At 44.7% G+C, this 23,637-nt stretch overlaps 1 protein-coding gene across 3 annotated transcripts in view; it reads right to left on the reverse strand.

Annotated features, from left to right (window-relative positions):
- Positions 1–308: 308 nt before the first annotated feature.
- SLC7A7 (solute carrier family 7 member 7) overlaps positions 309–23,637 on the reverse strand; it is a 29,453-nt gene continuing 6,124 nt past the window's right edge. For all 3 annotated transcript variants that reach the window (XM_039365133.1, XM_039365134.1, XM_039365135.1), the window contains exons 3-4: positions 2,042–2,167; positions 309–619 (exon numbers count right to left, since the gene is read on the reverse strand). In XM_039365133.1, coding sequence (XP_039221067.1) covers positions 324–619; positions 2,042–2,167 — 422 coding nt within the window. In that variant the 3' untranslated portion in view covers positions 309–323. The remainder of the gene's footprint in view (positions 620–2,041; positions 2,168–23,637) is intronic.

Here is a 23,637-nt window from a genome sequence, read left to right on the forward strand (position 1 = left end):
GCTGGCTCAGGAATTCTGGGAGTTGAAGTCCACGAGTCATGAGGGAGCCATAGTTCCCCCATGCTGGCTCAGGAATTCTGGGAGTTGAAGTCCACAAGTCATAAAAGAGCCAAGGTTGCCTACCCCTGGGCTAGACCGTGTGAATTCCACACCCAAGAAAGAGAAGGATCCTTCAGCCGAGCAAGGACTCCTGCCAGCTTAATCTCCAGCCAGGAATTTATGGATTGGAGACAAAGTCTGAAGAACAAGGAAGGGCCAGTTAATCAGGTTCAACCACCTCCTCCTCCTCCGACTTGCCCCTTTGGGAGGGTCAGCATAAAATCCTAAGGTCCTTCCACGGAAACAAGGGGTGGGGAAGCAACATTTGCCCTATCCTCCTGGACCGTGGGACGGGAACACGCCGAGCCCAGTGATGTCAACAAGCCGGGAAGGATCCCACAGTTTTTTTTCCTCCAGCTAGTTTGCAAGGCTGACCTTTCGGGGTTCTTGATTTCCTCCGTGACAAAATTAAGGGTGTCCCATCCCGAGTAGGAGAAGAGCGCGGAGTAGAGGGCCAGCGCGATGTTTCCCACGTCCCAGGCCGATCCCTCGAACGCGTCGGCCAAATTCTCGGAATGTCCTGTGGGAGAGAGAGAGAGAGAGAAAAAAAATGCAAAGGTTTTGCCCCCAAATTACACGGAAACACGGGGGAATCCTCCGCTTCTGGACCACCCACGGGAGCCCAAAACTTCCGTAGCGAAGCGAGACACTTGTTCGAGTGAGTTTTGCCCCCCCGCCCCGTTTTACGGCTTTTCCTGCCGCCGTTGTTCAGTCCGAACTGCCGTTAGTTCTTCAGTTAGTAACGTGGGTTGTGCACATTTCATGACCCCAACTAGGTAACATTATCAGTGCTAACAAGCAAGCTCAGAGAGCATCAAGGACCCCTCAACACTGGGACGCTTCGTTTCAAAGATGATTAGGGGACTGGAGGCTAAAACATATGAGGAACGGTTGCTAGAATTGGGTATGTCTAGTTTAACGAAGAGAAGGACAAGGGGGGACATGATAGCAGTATTCCAATATCTCAGGGGCTGCCATAAAGAAGAGGGAATTAAGCTATTTTCCAAAGCACCTGAAGGCAGGACAAGAAGCAACGGGTGGAAACTAATCAAGGAGAGAAGCAACCTAGAACTAAGGAGAAACTTCCTGACAGTGAGAACAATTAATCAGTGGAACAGCTTTCCTCCAGAAGCAGTAAATGCTCCAACCCTGGAAGTTTTTAAGAAGAGACTGGACAGCCATTTGTCTGAAATGGTGTAGGGTTCCTGCCCGAGCAGGGGGTTGGACTAGATGACCTCCAAGGTCCCTTCCAACTTTACTACTACTATTATTATTATAACTCAGTTTGAATCTCACCCCTGACAAGGGCTCAACTTTTTTTTTTTTTTTAATTATTGAAAATTTTTAGGTTTTACAAAAAGAAAAAATTCCCCTCCCCCACACCCTCCCACCCCTCCCCTCCCCCAATCTTCCCAGAGCTGAATACAGGCTTAATTAAAAAAAAAAATTTAAAAGAATCTTGAAACACTTATAAACCATAAACAAATCTAAATACGTGAATTAAACAAATTATAAAATAATTAACAACAATATATAAAAAAATACAAGAAGAAAGAAAAGAAAAAACAGAAAAAGAAAAATTAAAAAAAAATAAAAAATAAAAATAAAAGAAAATATCTAAGAACTATCTTCAACTTTAATTATAAATCATTCAAAAACTAAGTCGTATTTTTTTTATATCCAACTTATATTGTATGAAATCTATCCATCTTTTCCATACCAGGCGATACTTCTCCTGCGATTGATCTTTCAAGAAAGCCGAAATCTTTGCCATTTCCGCCAAATAAGAAACTTTAAAAAACCATTCTTGCAATGTAGGCAAAGATTCCTTCTTCCAAAAGTGAAGGGCTCAACTTTTATCAATTGGGGTGGCAGTACCCCACCTTCCTGGCCCCTGGGGGATGGTATGAGAGTAAAAACCCCGCAGCCAGAGTTTCAGTACCTTGTCCAATGCGGACGATGCCTGCAATGATCACAACAATGAGGGCTAGCACCTTGGCGTAGGTGGACAGGTCCTGGACCCGGGTTCCCCACTTCACGTAGGCACAGTTCACGAAAGTCAGGAAGCCTGAAGAGAAGAAGGGGGGTGGGGAAAGCAGAATGACTTCCAAGGAAGGGTGTAATTTTCTTCCTTCGTCCGAGTTGTGGATCTGTGGGCTTAAGACGCCCCTCCCCAGTTACAGGTGGTCCTCGCCGTACAACCACGACGGAGCCCAAAATTTAGGTTGCTAAGCGAGGCGAGAGGTTAAGCGAATTTTGCGCCTCCTTTTACGGCCTTTCTCGTCACAGTCGTTAAGGGAATCACTGCAGGTGTGAAGTTAGTCACACGGTTGTAAAGTGAATTTGGCTTCCCCATTGATTCTGTTGGTCTTAAAAGTCACAGAGGCACTACAATCGTCGTAAATAGGAGTCAGTTGCCAAGCATCTGAACTTCGATCGCACAATCTTGCTGGAACGGTCATGGGTGTGGGAAACCGGTCAAGTCGCTTTTTTGAGTGACGTAATTTCGAACGGTCGCTAAACAAACTGTTATTAAGTTGAGGTTCTAAGAAATTAATGGAACTTATCTCCCCTTGAATTCTGAAACTTGAAGACCCTTTCAGAAGCTGTGTTGGTGTACCATGGTGGGTTTTAAAAGAAGGAGACCATTTCTACAATAATACTACAGCGCTCAATTTTCTCCCCACAGAATCCAAGTGGTAAAGATAAAGTACTTAAATGACACCAGCATACCCCCTATCCACAGTAGTGGCCAAAATTGTGGAAACCTTTTGGGAAAAGTGTACATTTGAGGTTTGATGACTAATAACACCACTCTTTTTTTGGAGTAGTACCATAAAATTATATATCAATGGAAAGATAATTTAATCAAGAACGTAACGCAACAAACTTTGTTCAACTATCTGTACCGTATTCTGTGAAAAGTTATAAAATAACCAGAAAAAGGAAGCACAACTTGCTTAGGTTGATCTCAGGTAGTTTCCCTTCGTCTGATTGTAGCCAATGAGCACGAGTGTTTAGAGAACCAATCAGGTGTCATCTTGTTTTGGCAATGAGCCAATCAGATCACGGTAGGATCCAGTTATTGATGTCCTGTATTGAAGCTGAGAGGAGGACATTTGTCAGTGTGTTATGTGATCGCTATCGAGTTGGCTGGGTTTTTTGGTGTTCTTTCATTTAGTGAGCTTGTAAAATGTAATAAAATTAAAGTAATGGTGGCAAAGAGTTGACCAGTCGCCCAGAAAGCGACGTAAAATAGTATTATTAAGTGAACAAGGCTACAGTTATAAAGAAATGAGAAGAAAAATGGGTGGAAACTTAACCAAAGGTGGCATTCCTACCGTACACTTTTCCCAAAAGCTTTCCACAATTTTGGCCGCTACTGTACATTGCTCTTCAAAGGCCATTCTCTCCCCTATTATGCAAATGAAATTTTCTCCATTGTTCCCTAACCTGGGCGAAAGGTGTCTATTCTTCAGCTGTTACAGGTGGCCTTCAACATAGGACCATAGCAGAGCCCAAAATTCCTGTCGCTAGCGGTGTCACACTTGTTAAGTGAATTTTGCCCCATTTTACAACCTTTCTTGCCACACTTATTAAGGCAGTGGTTCTCAACCTGTGGGTCAGGACCCCATTTGGGGTCGAACGACCATTTCACGGGGGTCACCAAACAACGCAATCCGCCATTTTTTTCCCCCTTTTCCTTAGCTGTGCTACTCCCTTTGATTCTATTGGCTTTTGAAAGCCAATAGAATAGACTCTCTTGAATAGAGTCTAATTCTATTGGCTTTCAAAAGCCAATAGGAATTGTCCAGGCTGTCTCTGACCTGCTGAGCCCGCCAAAAGTCCCATTCTGCAAACGGTGCTGCACCAGTTGAGTAGTCCTCGACTTACGACCGGTTGGGGGGTCGTGGCATTAAAAAGGTTGAGAACCACTGTATTAAGGGAATCCCTGCAGTTATTACTGTCATGGTTCTGACAGACGAAACTCTTCAAAAGAACTTCGAGGCCTTGTTTACCTTAAAGAATCTTTATTTTGAGTAGCATAACTTCGGCACTGCATAATCGAAGCCAAAAACTGAATTCCCCTCCCCTGAGCACATAGTGTCAAAGCACAATTCCCTCCTTCCATTAAGTCATAAATCACATTCCCCAATTAGCTTGAAGCTGTGGGCCTCCTCTTCAGTTCTCCAGCCCCCCAATTCCTTATCAGCTCTGGTTACAATAACCTTGTTTCTCAGGCTAGGTCTAGTGTTGTTATGTCTAGCTCAGGGATAGGCAACCTTGGCTCTTTTATGACTCGTAGACTTCAACTCCCAGAATTTCTGAGCCAGCATGGCTCAGCTTGGAAACATCTCCCTTTCCCCTCAGCATGGCTGGCTCAAGAATTCTAGGAGTTGAAGTCCACGAGTCAAAAAAGAGCCAAGGTTGCCTACCCCTGTTCTAGGCCAACCCTCAGCTGAAGGAATAGAATAGAATAGAATAGAATAGAATAGAATAGAATAGAATAGAATAGAATAGAATAGAATAGCCAGCCATACCGAGGGGAAAGGGAGAGGTTTCCAAGCTGAGCCATGCTGGCTCAATAAGCTGAGCCATGCTGGCTCAGGAATTCTGGGAGTTGAAGTCCACAAGTCATAAAAAGCGGCCATCGTTCCCCACCTCTGGTCTAGGAAAGGGCTAGGCCACCTTGGCTCTTTTATGACTCGTGGACGTCCAACTCCCAGAATTCCTGAGCCAGCCACGCTGAGGGGAAAGGGAGAGGTTTCCAAGCTAAGCCATGGCTGGCTCAGGAATTCTGGGAGTTGAAGTCCACAAGTCATAAAAGAGAGCCAAGGTTGTCTACTCCTGGTCTAGCTGGACTCTCGTTCACATCCCCCCTTCCCAGCATCATCTAACTCTAAAAGCAAAAGGTAAAAGATGGCTACATTTCCCTTTGTTGTCAAGGCAAAAACATCCGACGTTAGCAGCATTGACAATTACATTGGTCATGTGGTTGTTAAATGGATCCTGCTCCCCGCCCCCCGCAAAAGGGGATTATGTGACCCCCCCTGGGATGCTGCAAGCGTCACAAATAGGAGTCAGTTGCCCAGTATGTGAATTTCAATCACGTCACCTTGGGGAGGCTACAAGGGCCGTTAAGTGTGAAAAATGGCCATGTTGCTTCTTTCCGGTGCCGTTGTAACTTCGGCCACTAAATAAACTGTTGTAAATCGAGGACTGCCCACACAATGAATGACAGCAGCTGCTTGCAAGCCCAAGAGCCTGTGGTCTTCTTTCCCCAAAGCAGCTCTTGAGTCCGAAACCATGATGTGTTTGCTTTGATCAAAAATCAGAAATACAAAGAAAATTTATATGAAATGTTTTATAGATGGCCTATGACACCAGTTCGCTTAGCGAAAATGTTTAAAAAATTTATCGGATACATGTTGGAAATGTAAGCAACAACCGGGTACTTATTATCATGTCTGGTGGACATGTTCTATTGCAAAAAAAATATTGGTCTAAGATTCATAGATGGTTAGAAAAGAGGATGAAAATCCCGATAGAATTTAAACCAGAACTGTTCCTGTTAGGTATATTAAGACCTACTTATGGCAAAAAAAAATGATTATTTAATATTACATGTATTAACAGCTGCAAGAATAGTATTCGCCCAATTTTGGAAAAATTAAAACCTACCATCGGACCAGATTATAATTTTGAAAATCCTAGATTGTGCAGAAACGGACAGATTAACCTTAGAGATGAAGGAGAAAGAGGATTCAATCTTCTATAAAACCTGGGGAAAATTTTATCAGTGGGTTGAAACATATTAGAATAAGAAGAGATTTTAGAGCTTCATTATATTAAGTATTAAGCTTGATGATTGGAAATAGTTGTTATGCTATTGACTATGTTAATTATTTAAAGGAATATTACTGTTTTGCCAAATGTCAGTTGTAACTACACCAATTTATTCTTATAAATGTCTAGTACAGTGGTTCTCAACCTTTTTAATGCCACGACCCCCAACCGGTCATAAGTCGAGGACTACTCAACCGGTCGTAAGTCAAGGACTACTCAACTGGTGCAACACCGTTTGCAGAATGGGACTTTTGGCGGGCTCAGCAGGGCAGAGACAGCCTGGACAATTCCTATTGGCTTTTGAAAGCCAATAGAATTAGACTCTATTCAAGAGAGTGTATTCCATTGGCTTTCAAAAGCCAATAGAATAAAAGGGAGTAGCACAGCTAAGGAAAAGGGGAAAAAAATGGCGGACTGCGTTGTTTGGCAACCCCCGCGAAATGGTCGTTCGACCCCAAATGGGGTCCCGACCCACAGGTTGAGAACCACTGCCTTAGCAAGACAGCTGAAAAGAAACTGCTTTTCTACCATCAGTAGCGTTCCCACTATCTACTGTTTTGTGCATCAAGGCCCCCTACTGCTGAGAGTAAAAAAATCCCCATCCACCATGTTGGGTGGGCGATAAGAGGCTCCCAAAGGTGCTTTTTCCAAAGGCGACTGGACTGTTTGTTTTCCCTTGAAAACATTTTGCTTCTCATCCAAGAAGCTTCTTCAGTTCTGACAGAATGGTGGAGATCGGAAGGATTTATATTCCTTTGCAGTCATCTGGTCATTAGTACTCTCTCTCAAAGGTCTCTAAAAGGTTCGCCGTCACTGTGCTAGAGTCTCAACATCTTTTTTTATAGTGTGGAGACCAAAACCGGTTGCGGTATTCTAGGTGTGGCCTTACAAAGGCTTTATAGAGCGGTGATCTTGATTGAATCCCTCTGTCATTGCAATTTAGGATTGCATTGGCTAAGGAGGAATTTCCTGACAGTGAGAACAATGAATCGGTGGAACAAGTTGCCTCCAGAAGCTGTGAAGGCTTCAACACGGGAGGTTTTGAGGAAGAGGTTGGGCAGCCAGTTGTCTGAAATGGTCTAGGGCAGTGGTTCTCAACCTTTTTAATGCCGCAAACCCCCCCCCAACCGGTTGTAAGTCGAGGACTACTCAACCGGTCGTAAGCCGAGGACTACTCAACTGGTGCAGCACCGTTTGCAGAAGGGGACTTTTGGCGGGCTCAGCAGGGCAGAGACAGCCTGGACAATTCCTATTGGCTTTGGAAAGCCAATAGAATTAGACTCTATTCAAGAGAGTCTATTCGATTGGCTTTCAAAAGCCAATAGAATAAAAGGGAGTAGCACAGCTAAGGAAAAGGGGGAAAAAATGGCGGACTGCGTTGTTCGGCGACCCTCGTGAAATGGTCGTTCGACCCCAAATGGGGTCCCGACCCACAGGTTGAGAACCACTGGTCTAGTATTATATAAACAATAATACTCAATATGAAGACCCGGACGACAGCTTGTTCGCGGAATTACGTATTTACTGTAGTTATCCACACCCTGTCCCCTTTATCCCGATTTCCCCGTACCTGCACCGACCCCACCTTTTCCCTACCCATGTAAAATCTAATAAAATATATATTTTAAAAAAAATCAGAAATGGATGGAAGCTACTGGCCACAGAGACCCCTGGACATTTGCCGTATCTTGTGTTTCTCCCTTAGATCCTGTTTCTTTAATCCTTCTGAATTGTGAAGCAATCACACCGCAAAGACAGGGAGCTGAATTAGTTAACCGGCTAACTGGGAGGGGTGGATGGACTGGGAGAGATAACTGGTAGGTCGGGTAGATAAGACACAAAGTCCTAGATAATCAGAGATTTATATGTTTTCTTAAGCCTGCAGTACTGATCCACCCTGGGGTTTTCTCCAGGCCCTGGGGAGTACAAATCCCATCATTCTCAGCCAACCACCAAGCCAGTCTTGCAGGGCTGGCGGCAAACTTGTCGATATGTCAAGAGAGAGAGGATTGCAGCATTTTCTCCCCGGTTCTCAAAACTAGGGAAGAAATCGGCCCTAGAGATTTGGAATTAACGAAGCGGGGAGCGAGGTTTCGCCCCTACATTTGGTGGGCCCGGAAGGGGGTATAAGCTGCAGGCAGTCCTCGAACGTACGACCGCGGTTGCTAAGCAAGACAGATGTCCAGCAACTTTCGTCCCCATTCTACGACCTTGCTTGCCACAGTTGTTACGTGAATGGGTGCAGTGGTTTAGGTTGTTAAGTGATTCTGGTTTCCCCGTTGACTTTGCTTGCCTGGAGGTCACAAAAGGGGATTCCAGGACACACACACCCTCCCTGGGACGCTGCAACCGTCATAAAGAGGAGCCGGTTGTCCAGCGTCCGGATTTTGATCACACGATCGTGGGGGATGCTGCAACGGTCGCTAGCTGTGGAAAAGGGTAAGAAGTCACTTTTTTCAGTGCCGTTCTAACTTCGAACGGTCACTAAATGAACGGTTGCAAGTCGAGGACTGCCTGTACTGGGGAGAGAACCTCCTTCTTTTCCTCATCTATTCAGGCCTCTAGGAATAGAATAGAATAGAATAGAATAGAATAGAATAGAATAGAATAGAATAGAATAGAATAGGATAGGATAGGATAGAATAGAATAGAATAGAATAGAATAGAATAGAATAGAATAGAATAGAATAGAATAGAATAGAATAGAATAGATAAAACAAGGAATAGAATAGAATAGAATAGAATAGAATAGATAAAACAAGGAATAGAATAGAATAGAATAGAATAGAATAGAATAGAATAGAATAGAATAGATAAAACAAGGAATAGAATAGAATAGAATAGAATAGAATAGAATAGAATAGAATAGAATAGAATAGAATAGAATAGAATAACAAGAGAGAGAAGAGAAGAGAAGAGAAGAGAAGAGGATAGGATAGACTGGAAAATAGAATAGAATAGAATAGAATAGAATAGAATAGAATAGAATAACAAGAGAGAGGAGAGAAGAGAAGAGAAGAGAAAATAGGATAGGATAGACTGGAATATAGAATAGAATAGAATAGAATAGAATAGAATAGAATAGAATAGAATAGAATAGAATAGAATAGAATTTGGAAGAGCCGGACAGCTGACTGGCAAGTCCGCCTCCAGCCTTTTAATCCTTACTCTTCCCTGCAAGATGACATCAGCAGCCCCTTCCCCGAAAGTAACCAACCCCTGGAGGCAAAGAACTGTGCAGATGTTGACCGCTGCCTCTGCTCCTTTTCCTAACCTGCGCCCAGCTCCCCAAATCTCCCCCACCCACCCCGAGAGACACCAGCTGCCAGACAGCCGTTGCCAGTAAGCGCCCAGACGTTAAATCCCAGGCGGAAGGCGCTGGAACGCTCTTCCTGGATCCCACCCAAAGTTCAAAGACGAGGCACAGAAGTTCACTTGTTGATCCGGCTCTGATTGCTTTTTTTTTTTTAATGTTCTGTCCCGTCTCTAACCTTGATCTTTCTCCCGAGGAACAGGTTGTTGTGGTGCCTCAGGAGGCTGGGGGAGGTTTGGCTTGGCTCCAGAGGGCCCATCCCACCCGTCACCAGGAGGGGAAGAGACTGCGGCCCGCTGAGCAAAGGACCACCCTCCAGGCCGTGCTGCGAGTTCAAAATACTACTCTCCAGCTGCAGAACGTGGGATTCGGGAGGCCTTCGAATCAACCCTTGTCCTTTTTTTTTCCTTTTTCCTTTTTTCTTTTTATAAACAAGGCAATAAATGCCTCTTCGTATATCGGAGGGCTCTGTTTCCCAATGGCACCTCCTGTTCCTCAGTGGGAGATGGCCCAGGTAGTTCTGCCAGGTTTGCTAATAATGCCTTTCTCTCTGGTGCCAAACTCTCCTGCTTCTGATCAAAGGGAGGAGGAGGAGGAGGAGGAGGACTGTGGAGTCCTTGGTGCCCTCTGAGCTTGCTTGTTTTCTTGGTGCTCCCTATGCTTGGTGGTTTTCTTGCAGACCTTTCATGACCCAACTAGGTAGTATCATCAGTGCTAGAAGGGAGTCGGGTTCATGGAGAGGAGGAGGAGGAGGAGGAGGAGGAGGAGGAGGAGGAGGAGGAGGAGGAGAGGAGGAGGAGGAAAAAGAAGAAGAGGAGGAGGAGAAGAAGAAGAAGAAGAAGAAGAAGAAGAAGAAGAGAAGAAAGAAGAAGAAGAAGAAGAAGAAAAGAAGAAGAAGAAGAGAAGAAGAAGAAGAAGAAGAAGAAGAAGAAGAAGAAGAAGAAGAAGAAGAAGAAGAAGAAGAAGAAGAAGAAGAAGAAGAAGAAGAAGAAGAAGAAGAAGAAGAAGAAGAAGAAGAAGAAGAACTGAGAAGTCCTTGGTGCTCCCTAAGCTTGGTGGTTTTCTTGCAGACATTTCATGACCCAACTAGGTAGCATCATCAGTGCTAGAAGGGAGTCGGGTTTATGGAGAGGAGCAGGAGGAGGAGCAGGAGGAGAAGGAGGAGGAGGAGAAGATGGTCCTTGGTGCTCCCTATGCTTGGTGATTTTCTTGCAGACCTTTCATGACCCAACTAGGGAACATCACCAGTGCAAGAATGGAGGGAGATAAGCAGAGAAAAGGAGGAGGAGGAGGAGGAGGAGGAGGAGGAGGAGGAGGAGGAGGAGGAGGAGGAGGAGGAGGAGGAGGAGGAGGAGGAGGAAAAGGGCTGTGGGGGTCCTTGGTGCTCCCTAAGCTTGGTGATTTTCTTGCAGACCTTTCACGACCCCACTAAGAAGCATCATCAGTGGCAGAAGGGAGTGGGGCTAGCTCTCTATTTATATACTATATATATCAAGGTTCATATTCAAGGAACCCTGAAGAAACTCCCACCAAGTGTCTACAAACAGAGAACAAACCCCGTTCCGTTCTAGCACCGAGGATGTGGCCTAGTTGGCTAATGAAACGTCTGCAAGAAAACCACAAACCCCAGAGAGCACCAAGGCTCTCCCCCTTACATAATGCCCAGCCTCGTACTCCAACCTCTGTGCGTGTTGTGGGGGGGGTGGCCCCTTGGAGCCCCAGATGTCTCTGACCATGAACAGAGGGCTTCAGCTCCCAAGAAAGCCGGCTTTCGTCTTCCACTTGGACCGAAGAACGAAGAGCGGGCCAGCTCGAGGGAAGAGATTTGCCCTGCGGCAAGTTCCTAGACGAGCCTTATCGGGGGAAATGGCTCCAGAGGTCAGTATGGAGGACACGTTCAAAACATGAGCTCGGGGTTGTCTCGGGTGAGGGGGGGGGAGGGAAGGGATCTTTGGCTCCATCTTGGCAGCTTGCGGAGAGCCTCTTGAGCTCGGCCTCCAGTTTGCTATCTCTGAAACGGGGATAAAGGGATCGGTCTGCTTTTCGGAGCCAGGTCAGGGACGTGGGTTGTTTGAGAAGAGAGGGAGATGTTTCTGCTGGCTGGCCTCCACTGGGCTGGCCTTCACCCCACACATGCTTTCCTGCCGCCCCAGCCCCAGCTCCCGAGCATCCATCCTTTTCAATCAGTCAAAGAATAGAGCTGAAAGGGAGCTTGGGGGTCTTCTAGGCCAACCCTCAGCTGAAGAAATAGAATGGAATGGAATGGAGTGGAGTGGAGTGGAACAGAGTAGAATAGAATAGAATAGAATAGAATAGAGTAGAGTAGAGTAGAGTAGAGTAGAGTAGAGTAGAGTAGAGTAGAATAGAATAGAATAGAATAGAATAGAATAGATTATTGAGTAGAGTAGAATAGAATAGAATAGAATAGAATAGAATAGAATAGAATAGAATAGAATAGAATAGATTATTGAGTAGAGTAGAATAGAATATAGAATAGAATAGAATAGAATAGAATAGAATAGAATAGAATAGAATAGAATAGAATAGAATAGAATAGAATAGAATAGAATAACGAGAAAAGAGAGGAGAGGAGAAGAGAAGAGAAGAGAAAATAGAATAGAACGGAACGAAACAGAGTAGAGCAGAGTAGAATAAAATAACAAGAGAGAAGAGAAGAGAGAAAATGGAATGGAATGGAATAGAATAGAACAGAATAGAATAGAATGGAATGGAATGGAACGGAACGGAACGGAACGGAACGGAGTAGAGTAGAGTAGAGTAGAGTAGAGTGGAGTGTAGTAGAGTAGAATAGAATAACAAGATAAAAAAGAAGAAAAGAGGAGAAGAGAAGAGAAAATAGAATAGAACAGAATAGAATAGAACGGAATGGAATGGAACGGAACGGAACAGAGTAGAGTAGAGTAGAATAGAATAACAAGAGAAGAGAAGAGAGAAAATAGAATAGAATAGAATATTGGAATGGAACGGAACGGAACGGAACAGAGTAGAGTAGAGTAGAGTAGAGTAGAGTAGAGTGGAGTAGAATAACAAGAGAGAATAGAATAGAATAGAATAGAATAGAATAGAATAGAATAGAATAGAATAGAATAGAATAGAATAGAATAGAATAGAATAGAATCAGAGTTGGAAGGGACCTTGGAAGTCATCTAGTCCAACTCCCTGCCCAAGCAAGAGACCCTATACCATCTCTGACAAGTGACTGTCCAGTCTCTTCTTAAAAACCTCCAGTGATGGAGCACCCACAACTTCTAGTGGCAAGCTGTTCCACTGGTTCATTGTCCTCACTGCCAGGAAGTTTCTCCTGAATTCCAGGTTGCTTCTCTCCTTGATTAGTTTCCATCCATTCTTTCTTGTCCTGCCTTCTGGTGCTTTGGAAAATAAGTTGACCCCCCCCCCTCTTCTTCGTGGCAGCCCCTCAAATACCGCAATACCGTTCTCATGTCACCCCTGAATCCTTCTTTTCTCTAGACTGGCCATTCCCAAGTCCTGCAACCGTCCTTCCTACGTTTTAATCTCCAGGCCTTTACATCACCTTAGTCGCTCTTCTCTGCCCTGTCTCGCCATCTTTTTTTGGTAAGGTGGTGGCCAAAACTGGAGGCGGGATTCCAGGTGTGGCCTCGCTGAGGCTTTACAAAGCGGTACTAAGACTTCACCCGATCTTGATTCTATGCCTCTGTTTATACCAGCCAGGATTGTCTTAGCTTTGGGGGGGGGCTGCTTTAGAAGTTTTTTGGGGGGGGCTGCTTTAGAAGAGAGACAAGAGACTTCACTTCGCTAACATCCCAACCCCATGTCCCTGCATCCACTCTTCCTCTTCCTCCCACCCTGAGATTTTTTTTTTTCCTGCCTAAACCGCCCCCCCCCCAGCCCACGCCACCCTTCCAGACAGCATATTCCTGTGTTGCAACCGAGTGGTTTTTCGGGCCGGGCCTGACACTGCACTTCTCGCCCGGCTGCTTGAGATCAGCAGGGCTTGCCGATTCAGCAAGGCTGCCTGGCCATCCGCTGAAGTCGCTGGCTTCCCGAAAACAACAAACAAAAAAAACCCCAGAATTAACCGCTGGTTAAAGAGGGAAGGAAGGAGGAGCACAAGCAGCAGAAAAGAGCTGGGAAGTCACCAGACCTTTGAGTCACGATGTGGAAAGAGGACTCTTTGGAATAGGGAAAGCCCTATTAGCGAAAATACATAAATAAATCAATCTGGAGGAGCTTAGGACTAACAAACTTTATCCAAAGACGTACACTTTCGGGATGCTTCAGATTCCCTGAACATGGAGAGCGAGTCTTGTTTTCTGTGAAGATTTAGATTCAGAATAGAGCTGGAAGGGACATTGGAGGTAGAATGGAGTGGGATGGAAGGGAAGGGAAGAGAAGAGAAGAGAAGAGAAGAGAAGAGAAGAGAAGAGAAGAGAAGAGGATAACTAGAATTAAGAAGAGAAGAGAAAATAGGATAGGCTAGGATATACTAGAACAGTGGTTCTCAACCTTTTTAATGCCGCGACCCCCAACTGGTCATAAGTCGAGGACTACTCAACCGGTCGTAAGTCGAGGACTACTCAACTGGTACAGCACCGTTTGCAGAATGGGACTTTTGGCGGGCTCAGCAGGGCAGAGACAGCCTGAACAATTCCTATTGGCTTTTGAAAGCCAATAGAATTAGACTCTATTCAAGAGAGTCTAATTCTATTGGCTTTCAAAAGCCAATAGAATAAAAGAGAATAGCACAGCTAAGGAAAAGGGAAAAAAAATGGCAGACTGCGTTGTTTGGCGACCCCCGTGAAATGATCGTTCGACCCCAAATGGGGTCCCGACCCACAGGTTGAGAACCACTGTACTAGAATATAGACTAGACTAGACTAGACTAGACTAGAGTAGAATAGAATAGAATAGAATAGAATAGAATAGAATAGAATAGAATAGAATAGAATAGAATAGAAAGAGAGAAGAGAAAATAGAATAAACTAGAATATAGAATAGAATAGAATAGAATAGAATAATAGAATAGAATAGAATAGAATAGAATAGAAAGAGAGAAGAGAAGAGAAAATAGAATAGACTAGAATATAGAATAGAATAGAATAGAATAGAATAGAATAGAATAGAATAGAATAGAATAGAATAGAATAGAATAGAATAGAGCAGAACAGAACAGAATAGAATAGAATAGAAGCTGGAAGGGACCTTGGAGGTCTTCTAGTCCAACCCCGCCCCACTCAAGCAGGAGAACCTATATACCATCTCAGACAAGTGACTGTCTAGCCTCTTCTTTAAAATCTCCAGTGATGGAGCGCTCACAATTTCTGGAGGCCAGCTGTTCCACTGGTTAATTGTCCTCACTGTCAGGAAGTTTCTCCTTAATTCCAGGTGGCTTCTCTCTTTGATCAGTTTCCAACCATTGTTTCTCGTCCTGCCCTCTGGTGCTTTGGAGAATAATGTGACCCCCTCTTCTTTGTGGCAGCCCCTCAAATGCTGGAACGCTGCTATCATGTCTCCCCTATTTCTTCTTTTCTTTAGACCGGCCAAACCCAAGTCCTGCAGCCGTTCTTCATATGTTTTGGTCTCCAGGCCTTGGATCATCTTAGTTGCTCTTCTCTGAATTTGTTCCAAACCCTCAAGATCTTTTTTTGTGATATGGTGACCAAAATTGGCTGCAGTATTCCAGGTGTGGTCTCACCGGGGTTTTTATAAAGCCGGTACTAATACTCCGCGTGATCTGGACTCTATGCCTCTGTTTATACAACCCAGGATTGTATTAGCTTTTTTTTTCTTTTGGCTGCTGGCTCAGGTTTAAGTGATCGTCCACTTAGGTCTCCGAGGTCCCTCTCACAGTTGCTGCCAGGTTTCGCCTAATCTGTCCTTGTACCTTTGGTTTTTCCCCACCAAGGTGTAAAACCTTAGGAGAGATCCTCATCGGGAGAGGTGATGTGTCATCTTCTCTTCATCACATCCAGGCCACATGCAGAGACATCCAAGCTAGGATTAAGCCCCTTGCAATAGGTCACCCATTTAAAGATTAAGCTCCACTAAAGCTGGTACGGACAGGTCTGCCTGTGGTTTGCCTCTGGCTGCAGTTTTTCTGCCAGAATAAGGGTGGAGCAGAGCGTCGGAAGCTCTGGATCCTGCTGAGAGCTGTGGCACCGGAAAAATGAGCCCAAGAAGTGGAGCAAAAGAGACAAGGGAAACATGCCAACATTCCAGAAGACAGGCTTAAGATACAGGAGGATCTGGACAGACTTGAACACTGGGTGCTATCTAACAAAATGAAATTCAATGGTGAAAAAAGTAAGGTTCTACATCTAGGCAAGAAAAACCAAATGTACACTTATAATATAGGGGGTACCTTGCTCAATAGTAGTAACTGTGAGAGGGATCTCGGAGTCCTAGTGGACAATCACTTAAATAGGAGCCAGCCGTGTGCTGCAGCTGCCCAAAAGGCCAACACAGTGCTGGGCTGCATCAACAGAGGGATAGAATCAAGATCACATGAAGTATTAATACCACTTTACAATGCCTTGGTAAGGCCACACTTGGAATACTGCATCCAGTTTTGGTCACCACGATGTAAAAAAGATGTTGAGACTCTAGAAAGAGCAGAGAGAAGAGCAACAAACATGATTAGGGGGCTGGAGGCTAAAACATATGAGGAACGGTTGCTGGAATTGGGTATGTCTAGTTTAACGAAGAGAAGGACGAGGGGGGACAGGATAGCCGGGTTCAATATCTCAGGGGCTGCCACAAAGAAGAGGGAGTCAAGCTATTCTCCAAAGCACCTGAAGGCAGGACAAGAAGTAACAGATGGAAACTAACCAAGGAGAGAAGCAACCTAGAACTTAGGAGAAACTTCCTGGCAGTTAGAACAATTAACCAGTGGAACAACCTGCCTCCAGAAGCGGTGAATGCTCCAACACTGGAAGTTTTTAAAAAGAGACTGGACAGCCATTTGTCTGAAATGGTGTAGGGTTTCCTGCCTGAGCAGGGGGTTGGACTCGATGACCTCCAAGGTCCCTTCCAACTCTTCGACAATTGTTAAGTCTGGGGTGTTATGTTGCAGGTGCTTGTCTGTTTGAATTCTGAAGTTCCAGGGCAGTTGAACTTTATCATTTTGTATGACTTTCTCTATTTTATGATCCCACCAGTTTTTGCTTACAGGCAAATGATATTTTTTGCAGATCTTCCAATGCACCATTGTTGCTACTTTGTCATGCCGCTGCTTGTAGTCAGTCTGTGCAATCTTCTTGCAACAGCTTACCAAGGTGGTCCACTGTTTCTTCAGCTTCTTTGCATAGGCGGCACTTACTGTCTGTTGCTGTCTTCTCAATTTTGACTTTATATGCATTTGTCCTTAAGGCTTGGTCTTGTGCAGCCAAATGGAGTCCCTCGTCTCTTTCTTTCATTTTTCTTCTCTTAGGCCATTGCAGGTCTTGTTATTATCTGCTTTCCCAGCTATTTTTTTTAATGTATTGGCCATGTATGCTATGTCTTCCCATCCCTCTGATTCTGTTTCTTCTTTGGTCTTTCCTTGTAGGCAGTTTTTGATCTCTCCAGTAGTTCAGTAAGCTTCCTGATATATTAATTTCAGTGCATCTTCATCATTGTTCTTCAGATTTCTTCCAACTTTATTATTATTATTATTATCGATCATCGCACAGTCAGCCAGATGTTCAGACTGGATGTGGCATTTTGTCTACCTATCGAGTCCTTACCCAGGACCTGGGATAGGCAGATGTAGATGTTTGATGGTATTACAGATATTGTCGCAGGATGGAAGCAGTTCCTAGTAAGGCCGCCTTTTGCAATTGACTAATAGCAAATTTGTCCATGCCAATGGTGTTCAAGTGGTGCTCCAGTTGTTTTGGGATTGCACCCAAGGAGCCTATTACTATTGGTACTACCCTTGCTTGTTTTTGCCACACTCTTTCTATTTCTATTTGTAGGTCTTTGTATTTTGTTATCTTCTCCATTTCTTTCTCTTCTATTCCTGCTGTCCTCCAGCACTGCACACGTCCACTATCCAGCTTTTTTGTCTTTCTTATCGACAATTGTTAGTCTGGGGTGTTATGTTGCAGGTGCTGTCTGTTTGAATTCTGAAGTCCCAGAGTCAGTTTAATTTATCATTTTTCTATGATTTTTCTCTATTTTAGATCCCACTTTTTGCTTACGGCAAATGATACTTTTTTTGCAGATCTTTCCTATGCAACCATTGTTTGCTACTTTGTCATGTCCGCTGCTTGTAATCAGTCTGTGCAAAAAAAAATCTTCTTGCACAGCTTACCAGGTGGTCCACTGTTTCTTCAGCTTCTTTGCATAGGCGGCACTTACTGTCTGTTGCTGTCTTCTCAATTTTGACTTTGTATGCATTTGTCCTTAAGGCTTGGTCTTGTGCAGCCAGAATTAGTCTCTCGGTCTCTTTCTTCAATTTTCCTGCTCTTAGCCATTGCCAGGTTTTATTATTATCTGCTTTCCCAGCTAATTTTTTCATGTATTGGCCATGTAGTGCTTTGTCTTCCCATGCCTCTATTCTGTTCTTCATTTGGTCTTTCTTGTAGGCCAGTTTGGTCTCTCCAGTAGTCAGTAAGCCTTCCTGATATACTAATTTCAGTGCATCTTCATCACTGTTCTTCAAATATTCTTCCAAAGCCATTTTTTCTTCTTCAACCATCTGATGTACTTGTAGCATTCCAAGCCCACCTATTTGCCTTGGTAGATAAAGTCTATCAATGTCACTTCGTGGATGAAGGGCATGATTCATTGTCATTATTTTTCTGGTCTGCCTATCCATTGCTTTTAGTTCTGCTTGAGTCCAGTCCACTATTCCAGCTGTGTACCTAATGACTGGGATTGCCCAGGTGTTGATTGCCCTTATGATATTTCCTCCATTGAGTTTGGACTTTAAGATCTTCTTCACTCTCTTGATGTATTCACCTCTAATCTTTTTCTTGACTTCAGTGTGATTGATGTTGTCAGCTTGAAGGATACCCAAGTATTTGTAGTACTCTTCCTCATCCAGACTCTTAATGTTATTTTCGTGGGGCATCTTGATTCCTTCAGTTTTCACTATTTTTCCTTGTTTTGATAGTAAGTGTGGCACATTTGTCCAAGCCAAACTCCATTACAATATCTTGGCTATATATACGGACAGTGTTGAGCAGCGATTCTATTTCAGATGGTGTTTTTCCATACAGCTTCAGATCATCCATGTAGAGGAGGTGGGACAGTCTAGCAGATGTTTTTGATGTTTGATAGCCATGTCCTGAGTTATTCAGTATTGTTGACAGAGGAAACAGTGCAATAACAAATAGTAATGGTGATAATTAATCTCCTTGAAATATTCCTCTCTTGATATTAACCTCTCCCAGCCTCTCACCATTGATCTGCAACTGTGTCTTCCATTGTGCCATCGATCTTTGCACAAATTTTCTGATGTTTCTACTGACTCCTGTTATTTCTAGGCACTTTATTATCCAATCATGTGGCAGAGAGTCAAATGCCTTTTTGTAGTCAATCCATGCCACATTCAGGTTGGTCTTCCTTCTCTTGCAGTTTTCCAAGATCATTTGTCTATTAGGAGTTGATCTTTTGTTCCTCTGCTATTGGGGCGGTTTCCTTTCTGCTCAGGTGGAAAGAGATTGTTTTCAACTAGATGCTGTTGTACTGCATCAGCTACCACACCAGTTAGTAATTTGAAAGTTGTTGGTAAGCAGGTAATTGTCCTGTAGTTACCTGGTGTTGCCCCTTTTGCTGGATTTTTCATTATTAGGTAGGTTTTCCCAGTTGTTAGCCACTTTTCAATTTCTCCGCCTTGTAGTATATTGTTGAACTGCTTGGCAATGAGTGGGTGTATAACAGTTAGATTTTTCAACCAAAACCTATGCAGTTCATCTTCACCTGGTGCTGACCAATTTTTGATTTTCTTTGCTCTTTTTTCTACCATTTTTGTTGTTATTACTAGTTCTTTCATTTCAACTTCTGTTTTATTTGCATCCACCTCTTGTAACCAAGCCGCATCCTTGTTGTATTTCTTTGGGTTATCCCATATCTGCTTCCAGAACTGTACTGACTGATTCATTGCAGTTTCTCCATTGATGGATTGGTAGAAACATTTCGGATTGGATTGAAATTGGAGGTTCTGCCTATAGTTTGCAATTCGAGCTTCATATCTACTGATTTTCCTGGCTATAGCTGTTATTTGTTGCTTTATTATTTCCAGTGCTTCCTTGATCTTCCTTGTTTCTAATTGTTATTTCTTGATTAGGTATTCTTTGGTCTTCTTGTTCTTCAGCTTCTTTTCTTTCATCTGTTCTAGCTTGCTTGCATGTGATCTTAACTTGCTGATCTTATTTTCTAGTCTAACCTTCCATTTTTGTGGTGCACTGTTTGTTTGTTTTTCTTCTTTGTTGATTTTGCATCCCAGTTATTCAGTTATAACTGCAGCTGTGCTGTACATTAGTTGGTTTGTTTCTTGCAGTGAATTGGTGCTTATACTTGCTATTGCAGTATTTGCATCTTTTAATGCTTGTGCTAGCTGTTTCTTTGAAACAAGCTTCAATGCAGGCAGCCTTATTCTGTTGTTTTTGTGCTGTTCTAGATGCTCAGTTATTCTTTGTTTCAATTCTTTTATTTCTTTAGTTAGAAGGTTTTGTTCTTCCTGAGGAATAGGTGCCTGGTTTCCAAATGAGAACAGTTGTATATCTCTACTGGATTCTTTCACTGCCAACTCCCCCTGGTTTGCCTCTACATTCTGAATTACTTCTGTAAGGCTTTGATTTCTTTGCCCTGGGTAAACCTTTGCAGTTCGTCCAATTCTGTTTCTGTAATACTTTATTTCGTGTTATAAATCGGCGTTGATCTGCTAGTCTCTGTTCTGTTATTTCTGATTCTGGATGTTGTTCTTTCCAGAACTGGTGCATTCGTTTTAGATATCCTCTTCTTGTTGGACTTGATCTGTAGTAACAGATCATTGGACTTGATCTGTAGTAACAGATCATTATTTCTTTGTTTTCCATCACTGTGTATCTGCGACGGGTAAACACCTTTTCTTCCAGTAGTTCTGCAGCTGCTGGCCCTGGTTGCTCAGCCAACAGTCCTGAGTCCTGTAACCCATTTTTCACCAGATATCCAGGAACTCCAATATCTAGCGCGGACCTTGTTAACCCGGGCGACATCCGAGCCGGTATGGCATTCTGAAATTTACGTCTCACCATATTTTTTATGGGAGAGACACTCTTTGTCTGACTCCTCTGATGAGACCTGTCCAGTATGGTTGAACCTCTGGCATAGCTCTCATCTTCCTCAGAGTACACAAGCCCCACAACCACGTCAAGGTAGTGCCTCACTGGGGGATTATTATTATTATTATTATTATTATTATTATTTCCTTTAGCCCACAGGTGCAAATGCTAGCCCCCAAATCTTTGGGCGCAGGCAAGCTCCATCGGCTTTCAAAAGCTGTCCTTTTGGCAGCAAGGGGATTGCTCAATAAACGACGGAGGAGTAAATCCCCTGAGCTAAATTTAATTTTAACTGCTGAAAAGAAACCAGAGCAAATGGCTTCACTCTTTGACCTCACAAGCTGCTCTTCAGAGTAAGGTTCACGGCCCCTGCGGTGCCCTTGACGGAAGAAAAAGTCGTGCTCCTCTCTGTTCAGCCAGGAGCAACAAAGATAATTAGGGGACCGGAGGTTCAAACATACATAGAACGGTTGCAGGAATTGGGTAGGTCTAATTTAAGGAAAAGAAGGTTTGGGGTGACCTGATAGCTGTGTTCCAATATTTGAGGGGCTACCACAAAGAAGAGGGGGGTCCACCTATTCTCCAAGGCAGGATGAGAAACAATGGATGGAAACTCATCAGAACCAGAAGAATAGAATAGAATAGAATAGAATAGAATAGAATAGAATAGAATAGAATAGAATAGAATAGAAGTTGGAAGGGACCTTGTAGGTCATCTAGTCCAACCCCCCCCCGCCCAAGCAGAAGACCCTACCCCATTTCTGACAGATGGCAGTCCAGTCTATTCTTGAAAGCTTCGGTGATGAAGCTCCCACAACATCTGAAGGCAAACTGTTCCATCGGTTGGTTGTTCTCACTGTCAGGAAATTTCTCCTTATTTCTGGGTTGAATCTCTCCTTGATCAGTTTCCATCCGCTATTCCTGGTCCGGCTTTCAGGTGCTTTGGAGAATAGGTTGACCCCTATTGACCCCTCAAATATTGGAAGACCGCTATCGTGTCTGCCCTGGTCCTTCTCTTCACTAGACTAGCCGTGCCCAGTTCTTGCAACCGTTCTTCGTATGTTTTAGCAACCGTTCTTCGCATATTTTAGCCTCCCGTCCCCTGATCATCTTGGTTGCTCTTCTCTGCACTTTTTCTAGAGCAGGGGTGGCGAAGTTGTGGCACGTGTGCCAGAGGCGGCACTCAGAGCCCTCTCTGTGGGCACACGTGCTGCCGCTGCCAGCAGCTTGTGCAGGTCTGCCTGCCAATCTGGGTGGCGTCCTGCCGCCGCCACCCAGATTGGCAGCCCCACCCAGCACAAAGGAGGCAAAGTGGCCAGCTAGCAAGCTCGAGTAGAGGTGGTAGACCACGCCCACATCCAGCAAGCCAAAAGCCACCCCGAGCAAGGAAAGCCGGATCCCCATCAGCGCCATGGTCCCCCACTCCCAGCTAGGATTGCGTGCCTCCCCCCATCTATGCTGGGCCTCCTGCCCACCGCCCCACCCGCCAGAGACCCCTGGATCTCCCCCAACCCTGCTCGACCCCCACAGGCATCCCCCCCCCATGAGCAACATCGAGGTGGCCATGCCCATCCCAGCCACGCCCACCCAGTCTGCCGTGACAATCGGAGCCATGCCCACCCAGTGGACCATGCCCCCATGCCCCCCCCTGTGGGCACCACAATGCTGATGCAGCCCTGGCACTTTGTGATAAATAAGTGGGTTTTGGGTTGTGGTTTGGGCACTCGGTCTCTAAAAGGTTCGCCGTCACTGTGCTAGAGTCTCAACATCTTTTTTTATAGTGTGGAGACCAAAACCGGTTGCGGTATTCTAGGTGTGGCCTTACCAAGGCTTTATAGAGCGGTGATCTTGATTGAATCCCTCTGTCATTGCAACTTAGGACTGCATTGGCTAAGGAGGAATTTCCTGACAGTGAGAACAATGAATCGGTGGAACAAGTTGCCTCCAGAAGCTGTGAAGGCTCCAACACGGGAGGTTTTGAGGAAGAGGTGGGGCAGCCAGTTGTCTGAAATGGTCTAGGGCAGTGGTTCTCAACCTTTTTAATGCCGCGACCCCCCAACCGGTCGTAAGTCGAGGACTACTCAACCGGTCGTAAGTCGAGGACTACTCAACCGGTCGTAAGCCGAGGACTACTCAACTGGTGCAGCACTGTTTGCAGAATGGGACTTTTGGCGGGCTCAGCAGGGCAGAGACAGCCTGGACAATTCCTATTGGCTTTTGAAAGCCAATCGAATTAGACTCTATTCAAGAGAGTCTATTCTACTGGCTTTCAAAAGCCAATAGAACAGTAGTTCTCAACCTGTGGGTCGGGACCCCATTTGGGGTCGAACGACCATTTCATGGGGGTCGCCAAACAAGGCTGTCCGCCATTTTTTTCCCCTTTTCTTTGGCCACGCCCCTGGCACCCGGTGATGTATAAGTGGTTGGGGGTCACCACAACATGGGGAACTGTATTATGGGGTCACGGCATTAGAAAGGTTGAGAACCACTGCAATAGAATAAAAGGGAGTAGCACAGCTAAGGAAAAGGGGAGAAAAAATGGCGGACTGCGTTGTTTGGCAACCCCCGTGAAATGGTCGTTCGACCCCAAATGGGGTCCCGACCCACAGGTTGAGAACCACTGGTATAGGGTTTCCTGCCAGAGCCGAGGGCTGGACTAGAAGACCTCCAAGGTCCCTTCCAACTCTGTGATTCGGAAATCCAAGCGGTCGTGTTGTTTGAGCTTGACACTTTCCAAGGTGGAGCCCCTGTCGGATCGAACCATCCCCGAATCGGGGAGTAATCAAAGAAAGGAGCAAAGATGCCTTATCACGGATGGCTGACTCATAAGCCAACCAGGAGAATGGGATCACGATAAGGGGGGAAATAAATATAAATAACCTTCATATTGTCAAGAGGCAAGATAACTACGGTCCTATCCTGGCTAGCTCCCCCCCCCAAAAAAATGCAGGAAAAGTGCAAAACGGGGTAAGATGCAACTCTGGGAAGCTCCGGTTGTGAACAGGAGTCAAATCTGGGCAAAGGTGGCATCTTAACCACTTTCAGGATTCGACGTCTCAACTAAGGGAGTTGTTGGCGGAGAATGAGAAGGAAGGTCAGGGCGAGATAAGAGCAGAGAAACAGATAAGA

Source organism: Crotalus tigris, unplaced genomic scaffold (assembly GCF_016545835.1).
Source record: "Crotalus tigris isolate CLP2741 ecotype Arizona unplaced genomic scaffold, ASM1654583v1 scf7180000019964.508439, whole genome shotgun sequence".
Classification (NCBI taxonomy): domain Eukaryota; kingdom Metazoa; phylum Chordata; class Lepidosauria; order Squamata; family Viperidae; genus Crotalus; species Crotalus tigris.